A 15251-nucleotide genomic window follows, 5' to 3' on the forward strand; every position below is an offset into this window, starting at 1 on the left:
AACAGGCTCAAGTATCTTGCTTCAATAGAAAACGCATATCCTCACAAATTCAATGTGACAATGTCTGATCGAATATTTCTGGAGAAGTTTGAAGGCCAAGAAAATAGGGAGCTAAGGAGGATATCACTGTTTCATTGGCAGGCCGAATCATAAGCAAAAGATCGTTCAGCTCAAAGCTTTTCTTCTATGATTTGCATTCCACTCCTGGTGGTTGGAAGGTCCAAGTTATGGCGGATGACAGGAAATCGGAGTTGGATGAATCTGAATTTCTAGATTCCACTCCAGTGTTAAGCGTGGTGATCTTGTTGGTCTTAGTGGGTTTCCAGGGAAAACTAAGAGGGGGGAGCTTAGTCGTATTTTCCCAAGATCATTTACAGTGCTAGCACATTGCTTGCATATGATGCCAAGGCAGAAAGCTGGCACTACTACAATATTAAGCAACAGCGACGCTTTGATGGGCACGATTGCAAACAAACGTGGGTACTTTCACTATTTGAGTGGAATTGTTTAGATAATGTCCACGATCGTGGGTAAGTGAAGTTTTTTATTATTTTCGTGGGTAAGTAAAGTTTTTTATTATTTTTCACATTGTCGTTTTGTACTCAAATGGCCATTAATATACTTATTATATTTGTAGCTATCGACCTCTCTTTCTCCGCTCCTTCTCTGTCCTCTCTCGTCAATCCGTCACTTGCATCTGCTTCTCTTCTCCTTGTACTCAATTGAAACCATCATCCAATGAATCAATCCTTATAATTGTTAAGCCTCAGCTCCTTGTCTTAGTTCTCAGCGGATCTACAAATTTTGTATGAGTTTATGCTTCTAATCCAAGATCCCCAATTATTTCATTCAAAACCCTAATCTCCCCCAATCTCCCTTTATCAGCAATGGCCGCTGAATTTACAGAGTCGAGATCGAGAGAGAGAGAGAGAGCAATAGCAATAGCAATGGGTAAAGAGGAAGAAAAGGAGATCGAGACGTATTTTCAGAGACATGACTGCGAGACTAGTGTGCTGCTGCGGATATAAATCACACTTTGATTGCCTCTCACGTTGATAAGGTGTGGTCAAACCATCACAATTATGAATTGAGTTTTTCATTGTGAGGTAGACACTTGTGGGTTTATTTACTGTTGTTTATATATGAACAAATTTTGATGCTTTAGATTGAATTGGATTTGGTTTTTTCTCCAATATATTGTTTCATTAATTGTTCATGGTCAGTGATCATTTGGCTCATTATCCTTACTTTATTGAAGGAGATAGAAACGCGCAACAATTTTTGTACATGGCCTCTATGAAAACCCAACAATAGTGGTTCTTGAGGAGAAGATCAGGTTCAGTATCCTATTCATTTTAGTATTCCAAAGCCTGCTTGTGGTTGGGGTATGCTTATATGTTGAATGTTTACTCAGGCTGAGCTTTGTTTTTGACGGTCTGTTGTTGATGGCTTTGGTTTCAGGTGGCAGGCATATTGTTGTTTGGCTCCAATTTTGCTGCAGCTGGTCAATAATCTCTTTTCTTGCGCGGGCGTGCCAGCACCGTTCGGGTGCGGTCGTCGGGGGTGTCCCTTGACCTGACTTCTGTTGAGCGATTGTAGACGAGGAGAGCACCAACCTCGTCGTTGGATTCTTTGTGCCTCGTGGTGAGGACTTTTGCTGAGCTTCTTGAAAATCACCAAATCGATACTCGATGTTGTAGATCGAGCAGAGCGAGACCACCGGGAAGTGAGGAGAACTTGCTAAAGCGTGACTTTAGCTTGGCTGGGTTGCTAGGGCGTTACCCTTGCTTGGCTGGTTCTGTAACCGTTGTGGTCGCGGCACTACCGTCGGCTCCCGAGGAGACTAGGACCGTAGCACGTTGACAGAGGGTTTGGTGGCACTGAAAGTCGGCTTCTGAGAAGACTAGGACTAGGAGTGAGATCACCGGTAAGAGAAAGAGAAGCAGAGGAGTTGCTCTTAGAGAGGTTTGCTCTAGAGAGAACTTAGATCATCTTAGAGATGTTGTTGTTGAATGTGAATGTGTGTTTTAGAATGAGAGGAGAAGGTGTTTATATAGGGAAGAAAAAGAAGAGTGAAATGATGAGTGGAAGAAAAATAATGAAAGTAGATCTAAGTTCACTTGTAAAATATGGAAAAGATAGAGAAAAGATGAAATGAAAGCAAAGCATGAAGGTGCAGCAACATGGAAGTGGTGATGATCTATTAAAGAGATTGTAGAAGAAAAATATATCCAAGGAAAAAGAGAAAAGCATCTAGCTTTCTTCATGTGGGTAGGAAACATGAACATGTGAATATTGAGCTGGTTTTAGGTCAGTTTCTGCCCCTTTATTCCTTCAATTATTTCTCCAACAAGACTTCATTATATGCCTTCGACTTCTTCATATGAAATGTTCCACTATGAGTTTAGATCATCCTGACAAATTTTCAGATTTTTATTCCATGTGGTTGGGCCGAAAATGCTGCTGGACCTCTTACAGGTCCAGTTTTCCAGTTTTACTTCTGTAGAAAATTGGGCTGATTGTTTGAAGGCCTTCCACTCAAAAAAAGCTCTTGCACTCTTCATAAGAAATGATACTTGGGCTGTCTAGAATGGATCTGGAAAGTTTCATCACATTTCAATTTCATTTGGTTAGTCTTCCGCCCCTCCTTCCTTGTTTAGCTCGGTTTCTCCTAGCCGAAGTAGGAAAATGTGCTAAAGTTGACTTTTCATGTTTCCATGCTTTCATAGTAGGCTTTATTTAGCCTCTAAATATATATTTCGAACTTGTCGACAATATATAGCTTGAGCCACTGACATTGGCTCAATTTCTCCAAGACACGCCTTGTCAGGCCAAAATGTTCATTTTGGGTCCAAACATTGCCCCCCAGACCTCGAAGTCAAAGGTCCTCGTCTTGACTAAAGAGATCTTGAATCAGCACTGCTCTTATAATGTTGTTGCTCCAAAGCCACTTGTATTGGCTTGACTGATAATACTTGACTGATTCCACATAGGCCTCTAAATAGGCCATAAAGCTTGAATGTCACAATCTGGATTGCATTTGTTATGAACTGATGCTTCCTTTGCCAACTTTATTGCCCCCCATGGATCTAGCGAAACTTGGGCAGGTTGTAGGCAATCAAAACTTTAGCGTGCCCCCCATGCGAAGGATACTGCTTTTGATCGCGAATGAGGATCCTTCTCTTCCTTGGTGGTAGCTTCGCCATGTGTATAGCAACAAGTATCTGCCTTGTTTGCTGGCTCTCTGTTGATTTTTTCAAATGTAGGTGTTGGAGCCGCTTTCCTGGCTAGATCAAGGCCTATAGTACTTGGCGAAATAAGATGCAAAATAGCAAACTGTTTGCTTTCATTTAATCATTCGCGAGTCTTATGCCAAAGAGGATGATTGGATCATGGCTATCGTCATCATGACGTGTGACCAATTGAAACCAACATATTTTGCTGCAACTTTAGCATCTAAAACCGCATCGGTTTTAATCATGTTTTAAAAAACATCAGGCCACTATGCTGGCCCTGCGGTGATAGGAAAAGGTGGAATATCTTCACTGTCGCCTTAGATGCGATTCTCAAGATGGAATAATGACTCATTAATTATCAACTAGGGCCACTCACTGGCCCAGCTAATAAATTAATCTCCAAACATATTTGAGCTATAAATCAAAGCGTATTGGAGAAGTATCTTCACTGTCACCTTAGATGCGATTCTCAAGATGGAATAATGACTCATTAATTATCAACTAGGGCCACTCACTGGCCCAGCTAATAAATTAATCTCCAAACATATTTGAGCTATAAATCAAAGCGTATTGGAGAAGTATTCCTTGCGACCTAGAAATGGCATCCAAGAAACCATTCATTATCGATCAGGCAGATGAAATCACTGAGAAAGCCGCATTCGCCTGGCGAACTAACATGAGTGTTCGATGTAGAAGTCAGAACGGAGAGGAGAGAAGTCGACTGATGGGCTTTGGTGGCGGTGATAGTCAAGCGAGTCTGGGTCCCACACCTCGCGATCGTTTGCCAGATGATGCTATGGCCTATTATGGGCTTCCCATCCGCCGTCCCATAGCGGCTCTTCGGCAGGTGCCTGGTGATTTTAGCAGTTGGGGACCAAGGAGGAAAGTGGGCTACTGGCCTACCGTCGCTCCCGAGGAAAATATTTGGTATCAGGAGGTCCGAGCGAGAGATTTGGCCCGATGGGATGCGGTGGGTATCACCCAAACCATCGATCTATGCTTCTGTCTTCCCAATAATACTAGCCCTGCACCGCTAGCTGCCGCTCTTTGCTTCTGGAACACCTCCAGCAATACATTTGATTTCCGATTTGGGCAGATGAGCATAACTCTGCTGGATGTTCTTACCATCACGGGGTTGCCCATTGACTTTGACCCCTATGTGCATGGTCAGTTTGATGGCACTCAATTTTCTTTGAGAATGGATATGGCTGGTCGAGGGCATCATAGCAGATCCTACCCATCCTGGCGCGAATATTACTGCACCCGGCGTGACCATACAGGAGGTATCGCATTCCTGGAATTCTGGCTTTGCAAATTTATCTTTTGCACTTCTTCCAACAAACCTACTGGACCTTGGAATTCTCTGGCCACTACTCTCTACAATGGTATTTGCGTTGGCCTTGGGCAACCTGTATTGGGTGCGTTATATCGCTCCCTTTATAGAGCCGTAATGCGCCCATTTGATACCGAAATTAGTGGCCCCTTCTGGATCCTTGCCTTTTGGCTGCAGATTTATTTCCCTCTCTTCCGTCGCGGTGATATTCCAAAGGAACCTCCAGTTGATTCCCTTTTGGGGAACTGGCTTTGCCGCAACGTAAGGTATCGAGCTCCACCCTACTCCGAGTGTTTTATTTACTTGTACTTGCTGGGAGAGATGCCGGACCCAAAAATAGTCCTTTCTAGGCGATTCCCTCCTCCCCTTGATGATGGCTTTCTGCCCAGTGGACGGGATCATAGCGAAAGAGCCTTCCTGACCTTTCGTCGCGCCATCTCCTGCTTGGATATTCGTCTTGCCACTGAACGCGTAAGTTATGAGCTCTATGCCCCTAACCATTTTGCTCGCCAATTTGGGTTGGCCCAGTTGGTACCCTGGCCTCTGGTTGATTCTGTCAATTACTACACCTCTTGGCGGAGATTATCCCCACCTGGGTCTGCCCCCTTTCAGAGTCAGTTTACTTTGATAGTGATTCCCCCTTGGGTCAGAGCGCTGTACCCCCTCAACGATGTCGACGATGATTATGCTGATTGGTGGAAAGAAGTGTCCGTGAACTGTTGGGACCTGCCACATGACGAACTCTTCGTCCTGATCTTTCGTGGCATGAGTAGTCCTGGTCCGGAGGACCGCAAGATTCTTGAGCGCTTCTCCAACCCTGCAGCACAACCCCCGCGACCTATTCTACCTTCTCGCTCATCGCGTCCAGGGATACAAATCCACGAGCCTAGGGCAACAGTAAGTTTTTGTCTTTCTTCACCATTCTTTTTTCTTGTGTTGATTTTCTCGCTCTTATTCCTGAGTGTGTTTTGCAGCAAACTACCTGGAGCAGGATAGCCTCTGTTCAGGCGGGGAAACAAAAGGCAATAGCAGAGGAGACTTCTGAGGGAGAGTCTTCGCATGATGAAGATCCCGCTGAGGTAATTTAGTTAAGAATGATCCCAAACTTGTATATTTGGTGCTTCCCCCCTTTTTGAGTTATGACTCTTTTCTCGTACAGGCCACTGCTGTCTTTGCGTGCAAACGCGATCGAGCTCAATTCGTCGAAGAGAGTTTTGAAGATGACGAACCTCTGGGAATGCGATTGGTAAACTCCGACCCCGTCTTATCCTTTTTAAATTTTAGAATCTGGGCAGGATCTTCACTATGTATCTTTTGACAGGTCCGTCAAAGGACCACTAATCCCTCTCGCCTGAGCGAGGCTGGACCCTCAGCCACTGCAGAAAAGCCAACTCTCTCGCTAGTTCAAGCATCAACTAACCCCGTGACGCCTCTTCCGTCTCCCACATCTACAGAGCATCTGCAAGGTCCTACCATTCTAATAACGATCTCCGATGACGACTCCTCGGAGCATGAAAGTGTGGAAAGCCACTCTGAGGATTCTGCCGCTTATGAGGAACTGATGACGACAGAGATTCTCGCGGCACTAAAGGTCCAAGAGGTGAATGAAGTGAGGCCTCTTCCTCTTGGTGACCACGTACCAGATATTGACCCGACAACTCGAGAGGTAAGCCACTGTTGGCCAATGCTTTCCATTTCCCTTTTGATCCAACCCCACTCTCTGACATTTCTGAATCTAACCAGGATTCTGTTTGTACCGAGGAGGTGGCTACAACCGCTGAGGGTCCTATCGGTCGGACAGTCGCCCAAGAGATGAAAAATGATACTGACGGTGGTGGTGCCCCCCAAGTCTTGCGAATAAATGAGACAACCGTCGAAGCCGAGGGCCCTGTGCTTGAATCTGCTCCACTTGCCCATGGTGAGCCGCGAGTTGAGTTTCCAGATTCTCCCGTGGCTGAAGGGACAGACCAACCTATTGAAGATGAAGAAACTGAGGAAGTTGTCCACCCTTTTGCATTGGTGGTTCGTGATCCTGTGGCGCCTCTGCCGCCTCCTACCAGATTCGAGAGATTGATGAGGGTGTTAGAGGTAACTCCTCCTTCTGCTGTGGATGAGGCTAAGATGGTGCTTCACGAACATCTGGGTCCTCAGGTATTGGAGACTGACATCCTCTCGCGAGTCTTGGAAGCCCTAAGGTATCTTTGTCAGGAGAAGGCATTGACCCTGCAGCAATTTAGTGCCATTGACGATCTGCTGAATGAACTTGGTGAGGCCCGCCAACGTCAACCGGCCGCGAACGCCCAGGCTCACGACACTCGAGAGGCTTTGAATAGCCTCTCTCGAGAAATGGACATCTCTCGCGGTATTTTAAATGAGCGAACCAACCGCCTGCGGGAACTACAAATCCAAAGGTCCGACTTCAAACTTCGGATCGAGGACCTCCATACAGGTTTAGCCTTTGTTGAAAACGCGATTGCTACAGAAGAAGCCCAACTCGATGAACCTCTAGCTGCTTCTTAAGAAATGGGCCGCAACCTGGCCCATCTCAGAGAACGGGCCACTCAGGCCGAAGCTAGTGCTATTGCGGCGAATCTCCGCGTGGAGGAACTTTGCTTGAAATTGAGCTTCATGGGCCAATATCTGTAGGCCCCCTCGAAAACTGTTCGGTCTCCTTACACGTCAATAATCCCTTCTTTTCCGAGATTTAAGGCATTAATCACTCGTTGAAAAACAACAGTCATGAAAAATAATCTCGTGAAAAGAACAGTTACCTCCTCGGAAACCGTTCGGTTTCCCCACATGCTATTAATCCTCTAATAATAGCTAACTCCTCAAAAAATCGCTCCTCACATGCTGCTAGTCCCTTTTTTCCCGAGATTTGGAATCACTAATCTCGATTTACTGACATCGGTTTTGAAATTGAGCTTCATCCAAGGGTGGGGATTTGCCTGAAGTCCCTATAAATAGTTGTATTTCAGGAAGGGAATACTCACAACAACTTTTCTGAAATATTCGAGAAATGGCCTTTCAATCCTTGCTTCTTTTTCTCCTTCTTCACAAATCTTCCCCTCATGAAATGACCTTTAGCCTCTAAATTTTAGGCTTTATGGCGTAATCTTAAGCCTGGGTTAGGCCTCATGGCGTAATCTTAGGCAACCCCTTGTTTCGTCCTTCTGGAGTTCTGCAACAAAAATGCCAGGCTTCAGATTGGTTTAGAAACACGAGGGGGCTCCAAGTGTGGGATCTCCGGTCATGTAAGATCATTTTTTGAGAAAATCCCATACGCGGAGCGAAACGGGGAGAGGGAGGACGACCACTCTGAGGTTCATCTTTCCTCCTCTGTTTCCTTTCTTCTGGACCTGGCCCGTGTTGTGCCCTCCAGATGGAAGGGGCTTTGGTTCTCACCTCCTTTTCCCCCTTTCTCTTCTTGATAGAATCTTGGAGGGATGAGAAGGGATGGACTCTTTGAAGGAATGGGTTCAATCTACAGAATGGTTGTTCCTGTACTTCACGTCCAGCTAATGGTGGTTACCAAGGCTAGAGGGGGTGCAGAGACTCAAGCTGATATTTGGTTCCTTCACTCTCTGCCCCTCGAGGAGATAATGGCGCGGCTCAACCCGGCGTTGGATTCCATAGCTGCTTCCAATTGAGGGGGCTTGGAGGCTCCATTTTCTTTTACTGGAGTCTCCCCTTCTCATGAATAATGGTGTTGGCCAAGCCTATGTTGTATTCCTCTACCGCTTCCATGTAAAGGGGCGCGGGGGCTCCGTTACTCCTCTTTTTCCTTCCCTGAAGTCTGCCGTTGGATTCCATAGCTGCTTCCACTTGAGAAAAGATTTAGAAGATAATCCGAAGATTCTTGTTTTGTATTCTAGCCACTTTTGGCTTTGTAATGAATGTATTGCTTTTGGCCGCAAAGCCACTTTATGAATACAATAATATTTTCTTATCCTGATATCCAAATATCCGTGAGAAGCCAATAATTGTGTCTCGCAAGGCCCCAAATATAGGCCCCCATAGTTGTATATTGAAAATAATATGAACTTTTAAAATATGCTCCGCGTCAAAAATAGCCTCGTGGCGAGGTTTTTGAGGACATATGTATCTTTTGGATCCACTTGCTAGCTCCCAACTCAAAACTCTTAGCGACAATAACTCCTTCTTTTCCGAGATTTAAGGCACTAATCACTCGTTGAAAAACAACAGTCATGAAAAATAATCTCGTGAAAAGAACAGTTACCTCCTCGGAAACCGTTTGGTTCCCTCGTGCCAATAATCCATTCTTTTCCGAGATTTAAGGCAACTTTAATCACGCTTTACTGACATCGGTTTGACTCTTTAACCATCCAGCAGGTGGAAATGCTTTTCCGAGACTATCGGCCAAGGGTGGAGATTTGCATGCCCTGTTCCTATAAATAGGTGCATTATGGGGATGGGAACGTTCACGCCAAAAAAAAAAAACTTTCCTTTGAGTTTCAGATCCTCAACAATACCCTTCCTTTTTTACGAACATCTCTCTGTCAATTTCAGTCCTTCTCTCACAGATCTTCAGTCCTTCCCAATAATTCTAACAGCAATCTTTCTTAATTACTTGTCATTACCATTCTTCAATTCTCGCATTCTCTCAACCCTTCACCAATGGAACCACAAACCCAGCAACCAACCGAGGATGGAGGAAGCAACAAAGCAGCCGGGAGTAGTGCTAACATGCTTTGTAGGCGGAACAGGTGGAATCCCACTACAGATCAGATAAGAATCCTCAAGGAGCTTTTCTACAATAAGGGCGTTAGGTCCCCAACTTTAGAGCAGATTCAGAGGATCTGTCTCCAGCTGAAATGGTACGGCCAGATCGAGTTCAAGAACGTCTATTTTTGGTTCATGAACCAAAGGGCTCGGGAGAAGCGGAAGAAGAGGTCCACTTCGGATGTTCATGGCTAATAAATTAATCCCTCAGTGTTTTGACTCCTCAGTAATTATGGATTGCACTAATTTTTTATTTATTTATTTATTTATTTATTTTTTCTTTTTTATAAGTAATTGAATTCAATAAGACAATGTGAATCAAGGTTTAGACATGCGGCCCAAGTATAGTCGCCTAGACACAAATTTTCTTTCAAATCCTTTGGGCAACCTTACTGAAATGGCCAGGTGGGGGAGGGCGAACAAGAGAGGCAGAATCCATTTTGGCATGAGCTACTCCCACATAGTGGTTTAGGCCCATTTGCACGCACTTCTGGATTCAAGAACCTGTCATGAATGTTGTCCCCTTTCTAGACACCATTTCACATAGGCTATACTTACTAAGATGAGAAATGTCATAAGTGTGAAGACAGTTCAACAAGTGTTAATAAAAGCCGCCCTTAACCTTAAGGGACCTGAACAGTAGCCACATGTTTGGCTTGATCAGTGGGATGATCATGGGTCATATCTTGCCCCCCATGCATCTGATCAGTAGCCACATATTTGGCTTGATCAGTGGAGACATCAGATATTTGTTCAGAGACAATTTTCTTGTCTGAAGAACAATCTTGTTGATGACGTTCTCCATAAGTAGCCTCTATGTAAGGCTGTGATTCACCAGTGAGGCCATTAGGTTGATTGCCACCTATAGGCAAATCAGCCTCATAAATGACCTCTTCTCGAGCGTTCTGCTCAATTTCTAGGTCCCAATCGCGAAACCTCTGCTTTGTTTTTTCGATCAAAATGGCCATGTCCCTGGCTTGCTTTTCTTTATTCCTCTCGATGTTGGCCATGATGATCGCGAGCTGTTCATCAATGCTTGCCCCCTCCGGGATGGGAATAGGCATAAACTCATCATTAATGGCGGTATCGCCAATGGTGGCAACATTGTCCATCAATTCACTTTAGGAATTTCTTTTCGTAAAGATTTTCCCCTGGCATCTCAATGATGACAAAAAAAAAAAATTCTAACCTTGTCCCACTGGGCGTGCCAAAATGTTTGTTTTGAAGCCCGGTGGTTGAATGTGCTTCAAGAGAAAAGACTCTGATGTTGTCCCACTGGGCGTGCCAAAATGTTTGGCTCCAGTTTTGCTGCAGCTGGTCAACAGTCTCTTTTCTGCGCGGGCGTGCCAGCACCGTTCGGGTGCGGTCGTCGGGGATGTCCCTTGACCTGACTTCTTTTCAAGCGATTGTAGACGAGGAGAGCACCAACCTCGTCGTATTGATTCTTTGTGCCTCGTGTTGAGGACTTTTGCTGAGCTTCTTGAAAATCACCAAATCGATACTCGATGTTGTAGATCGAGCAGAGCGAGAACCACCGGGAAGTGAGGAGAACTTGCTAAAGCGTGACTTTAGCTTGGCTGGGTTGCTAGGGCGTTACCCTTGCTTGGCTGGTTCCGTAACCGTTGTGGTCGCGGCACTACCGTCGGCTCCCGAGGAGACTAGGACCGAAGTACGTTGACAAAGGGTTTGGTGGCACTGAAAGTCGGCTTCTGAGAAGACTAGGACTAGGAGTGTGATCACCGCTAAGAGAAAGAGAAGGAGAGGAGTTGCTCTTAGAGAGGTTTGCTCTAGAGAGAACTTAGATCATCTTAGAGATGTTGTTGTTGAATGTGAATGTGTGTCTTAGAATGAGAGGAGAAGGTGTTTATATAGGGAAGAAAAAGAAGAGTGAAATGATGAGTGGAAGAAAAATAATGAAAGTAGATCTAAGTTCACTTGTAAAATATGGAAAAGATAGAGAAAAGATGAAATGAAAGCAAAGCATGAAGGTGCAGCAACATGGAAGTGGTGATGATCTATTAAAGAGATTGTAGAAGAAAAATATATCCAAGGAAAAAGAGAAAAGCATCTAGCTTTCTTCATGTGGGTAGGAAACATGAACATGTGAATATTGAGCTGGTTTTAGGTCAGTTTCTGCCCCTTTATTCCTTCAATTATTTCTCCAACAAGACTTCATTATATGCCTTCGACTTCTTCATATGAAATGTTCCACTATAAGTGTAGATCATCCTGACAAATTTTCAGATTTTTATTCCATGTGGTTGGGCCGAAAATGCTGCTGAACCTCTTACAGGTCCAGTTTTCCAGTTTTGCTTCTGTAGAAAATTGGGCTGATTGTTTGAAGGCCTTCCACTCAAAAAAAGCTCTTGCACTCTTCATAAGAAATGATCCTTGGGCTGTCTAGAATGGATCTGGAAAGTTTCATCACATTTCAATTTCATTTGGTTAGTCTGCCGCCCCTCCTTCCTTGTTTAGCTCGGTTTCTCCTAGCCGAAGTAGGAAAATGTGCTAAAGTTGACTTTTCATGTTTCCATGCTTCCATGCTTTCATAGTAGGCTTTATTTAGCCTCTAAATATATATTTCGAACTTGTCGACAATATATAGCTTGAGCCACTGACATTGGCTCAATTTCTCCAAGACACGCCTTGTCAGGCCAAAATGTTCATTTTGGGTCCAAACAACAGGTTTGACTAGGAGTAGAAGTTGCAACTGAAGTAATCTGTATGGAAGACTTGTAAGTACATGACTTAGTATATTTTCATGTGTGATATTTTGTACAATACTTTTCAAATGTTATATGCATGTTTTTGCTTTGGACAACTTCATCTGATTAGCTTTCTTATATTGCTATTATAAGAGCTTTGTATCTCTTGTTGTATTACTTATTGACAGAGAATTAAGGTATATTTTCATACTAAAAATGTGTAATATTCATATAGGGAAATAACTAAGTAGTGGAAAAGTTTGAAGTTGAAGGATGGTGTTAAATTCATGGCAGCTCCAGTTGATCTGTTGCAACTGTATTTCAGGTCAGCTCATATGTTTCATGGTAATCGCTATTTTATATTTCAGGTCAGCTCATATGTTTCATGGTAATCGCTATTTTATATTTTAGTAACAACTTTTTGTTTAGATATCATATTTATAACTTCCATTTATATACAGAATTTTCAAAAGTTGAAGTTGTTACCGGAGCTTAACCAGAAGTTGAAGTTGTCACCGGAGCTTAACCAGAAGTTGAAGTCATTTAGTAGAAGTTGGTTTATGGAGGTAGAAATGCTCAAGTAATGATAATGGGGCCATCATATAAGGAAATCCTATATTCCTTTGCTTGTTCCAGTGTGTAAGTCTTTGGATTGCTGGTTTGATGAACTTCGTTGGAGTTATTTTGCTATGTATTGCTGTTTGGTATGCATTCCTTTGTGGTAGTTGATGGAAATATCAACTAAAAATGTAGTTTGCAGCTTTAAAAAAAAAAAAAAAATTGAACTATTTTTTTTTAATATATTTGTTTAAGAAGACACGGACATAAAGCAAATGTGTGGCTTGTACTAATTCATAAAATAAAAGAAGTCAGTCACTTGCATCAGTTGCAGGACCCATCATGTCACGTTTGAAGAGTTTTGTGCCTGTTTGGGCAATAGCGACTGCTCTACAGAGCACTGACTGCAAAGAAAGTGGCTGCAGCGTTGCTTTGCTCTATAGACACGTATAACCGTGGCCTTTGACCCTCATACCCACGAATCATGAACGTGCCTGTTGTTAAAAATTGTAGTAGTGTGGGCCTGTCTCTGATAATGCCAATTAATTTGAAGAAACTGATGGATGGGTCCCAGGAAGTGGATGGGTCCCAGGAAGTCCCAGAAATCCTGAAACATACATTCTGAAAGATCAGGAAACTCGTTATCGTCAGCGTTACCTGGATTTAATATTGGCTAGCGAGGTTCGACAAATATTCAAGACCAGATCCAAGATCGTCAAGTACATCAGGAGGTATCTTGACGAACTCGATTTCTAGGAGGTTGAGACTCCAATGACGAACATGATTGCTGGTGGTGCAGCTGCCCGTCCGTTTGTCACTTATCATAATGATCTTAACATGAAGCTTTTCATGCGGATTGCACCCGAACTCTATCCCAAGCAGCTAGTTGTTGGTGGACTGGACCGTGTATATGAGATTGGAAAGCAATTCAGAAATGAGGGTATTGATTTGACACATAATCCTGAGTTCACCACATGTGAACTTTACATGGCCTATGCTGATTACAATGACTTGATGACGATGCATGACCGAGGAAATGTTGAGTGGGATGGTCAAGGAAATTACCGGAGGGTACAAAGTTAAGTACCATTCAAATGGGCTTGATAAGGATCCTATTGAGATTGATTTCACTCCCCCTTTTCGAAGGATCGACATGGTTGTAGAACTAAACAAGATTGCAGGTCTCAACATTAATCCCAAGGATCTTTCCACTTTCCAGTGAGGAAGTTAACAGTTATCTTTAAGAGGCATGCAAGAAGTTTGATATCAAATGTTCTCCTCCTGAAACAACAGCTCGTTTGTTGGACAAGCTTGTGGGCCACTTTTTAGAGGAGACGTGTGTAAATCCAGCTTTCATAATCAACCATCCTGAGATAATGAGTCCGTTAGCCAAGTGGCATAGATCAAAGCCTGGCCTGACTGAACGGTTGGAGTTGTTTATCAATAAACATGAAGTTTGCAATGCATACACTGAATTGAATGATCCTGTAGTACAACGCCAACGGTTTGCTGGTCAGCTCAAGGATCGACAGTCGGGTGATGATGAAGCAATGGCTCTGGATGAAACATTTTGTACTGCTCTCGAGTATGGGTTACCTCCTACTGGTGGCTGGGGTTTGGGTGTTGACCGCCTATGTATGTTGTTAACTGACTCACAGAATATTAAAGAAGTGCTTCTCTTCCCAGCCATGAAACCACAAGATGATCAACCTCCTGCAAAACCAACAACTGCAGGTGCTTAGGTGTTGGGAGTATTGGTTTTGCTACAATCAGTCTTTTTTTTGTGCTTTGATTAGACTTGAAGTTGTGGGCATGTTGATGCCAGCTGGGCTTACTTTTCTTACTACCATTTTCAAGTTTTTGCTAAAATGCCCGATATTTAACTTATTTTTTGATAAACACCTAAAAATGTATTAATGCAGTAGATACTACAATCTCGATCATTTGTGAATGACAAAGTAATTTATCTGAAGTCTGGAATATTGCTCTAAAAAAAAAAAAAAAATTAAACAGGTAGGTCATTGATGGTCTGGTTCAGGTCTTGGGCTTCATGCTCTGTCCAGCAACCGATCAGCTCCTTCAGTTTCTCAAAGACAGGAGTAAGTGCTTGAAATGCATTAGTTTCAATCAAGCGGCCATTCAGTTCAATCAATTTCTCTTTCAATTCGCGGGAGCGATGATGAAGACCTGAAATTGCACTTCCATAGAGTGTTTTCAACAATTGGTACGAGTTAGTCACAACGCTCAGAAAACAGATGCTCCAGATGAAGAGCACGACCCATCCAAAAGGTTTAACAAGGATGAGCAATTCTAAAACAAAGGCAAGACTTCCAAACAAGAGGCTAATCTTGTTCATGAACTCTCCGATATCTGCATTGTTGCGGGCAACTTGGATTATCATGAAAGCAAAGCTCCCAAAGTAAATGACTGAGTCCACAATAAACAGAGTCATCAGCATACTGCCGTAGTTGGTCTCAAATGGACATGCATTTGCAAACTTGAGTGGGAGGCAAAATCCCAAGATGGTGATGAGAGAAACAACGCAACCGTGTAATGCCCCTGTAGAACTGTTGAGAAGTGAACTCTGATCCATCCTGTTATTATGACCATGAGAAAATCAATTTAGTAAGTAGAAGGACCAAGGGTTTTAATGAGGTACAGATTATAAACATTAGG

General features: G+C 43.4%; 1 protein-coding gene and 2 long non-coding RNA genes across 3 annotated transcripts; all 3 read left to right on the plus strand.

Annotated features, from left to right (window-relative positions):
- The first annotated feature begins 644 nt into the window (after nucleotides 1–644).
- Nucleotides 645–1496, plus strand: LOC133726327 (uncharacterized). The gene is made up of 3 exons (XR_009854748.1): nucleotides 645–1106; nucleotides 1259–1336; nucleotides 1462–1496. It is a non-coding gene; the product is annotated as an uncharacterized LOC133726327 (long non-coding RNA).
- A 10497-nt stretch (nucleotides 1497–11993) lies between these two features.
- LOC133726328 (uncharacterized) lies at nucleotides 11994–12818 on the plus strand. Its single transcript, XR_009854749.1, has 3 exons — nucleotides 11994–12047; nucleotides 12253–12342; nucleotides 12479–12818. It is a non-coding gene; the product is annotated as an uncharacterized LOC133726328 (long non-coding RNA).
- A 537-nt stretch (nucleotides 12819–13355) lies between these two features.
- Nucleotides 13356–14317, plus strand: LOC133733670 (lysine--tRNA ligase-like). Its single transcript, XM_062161320.1, has 2 exons — nucleotides 13356–13653; nucleotides 13869–14317. The coding sequence occupies exons 1-2, from the start codon at nucleotides 13356–13358 to the stop codon at nucleotides 14315–14317; spliced, it is 747 nt and encodes a 248-aa protein (XP_062017304.1).
- Nucleotides 14318–15251: the final 934 nt, after the last annotated feature.

Source organism: Rosa rugosa, chromosome 1 (genome assembly GCF_958449725.1).
Source record: "Rosa rugosa chromosome 1, drRosRugo1.1, whole genome shotgun sequence".
Taxonomy (NCBI): domain Eukaryota; kingdom Viridiplantae; phylum Streptophyta; class Magnoliopsida; order Rosales; family Rosaceae; genus Rosa; species Rosa rugosa.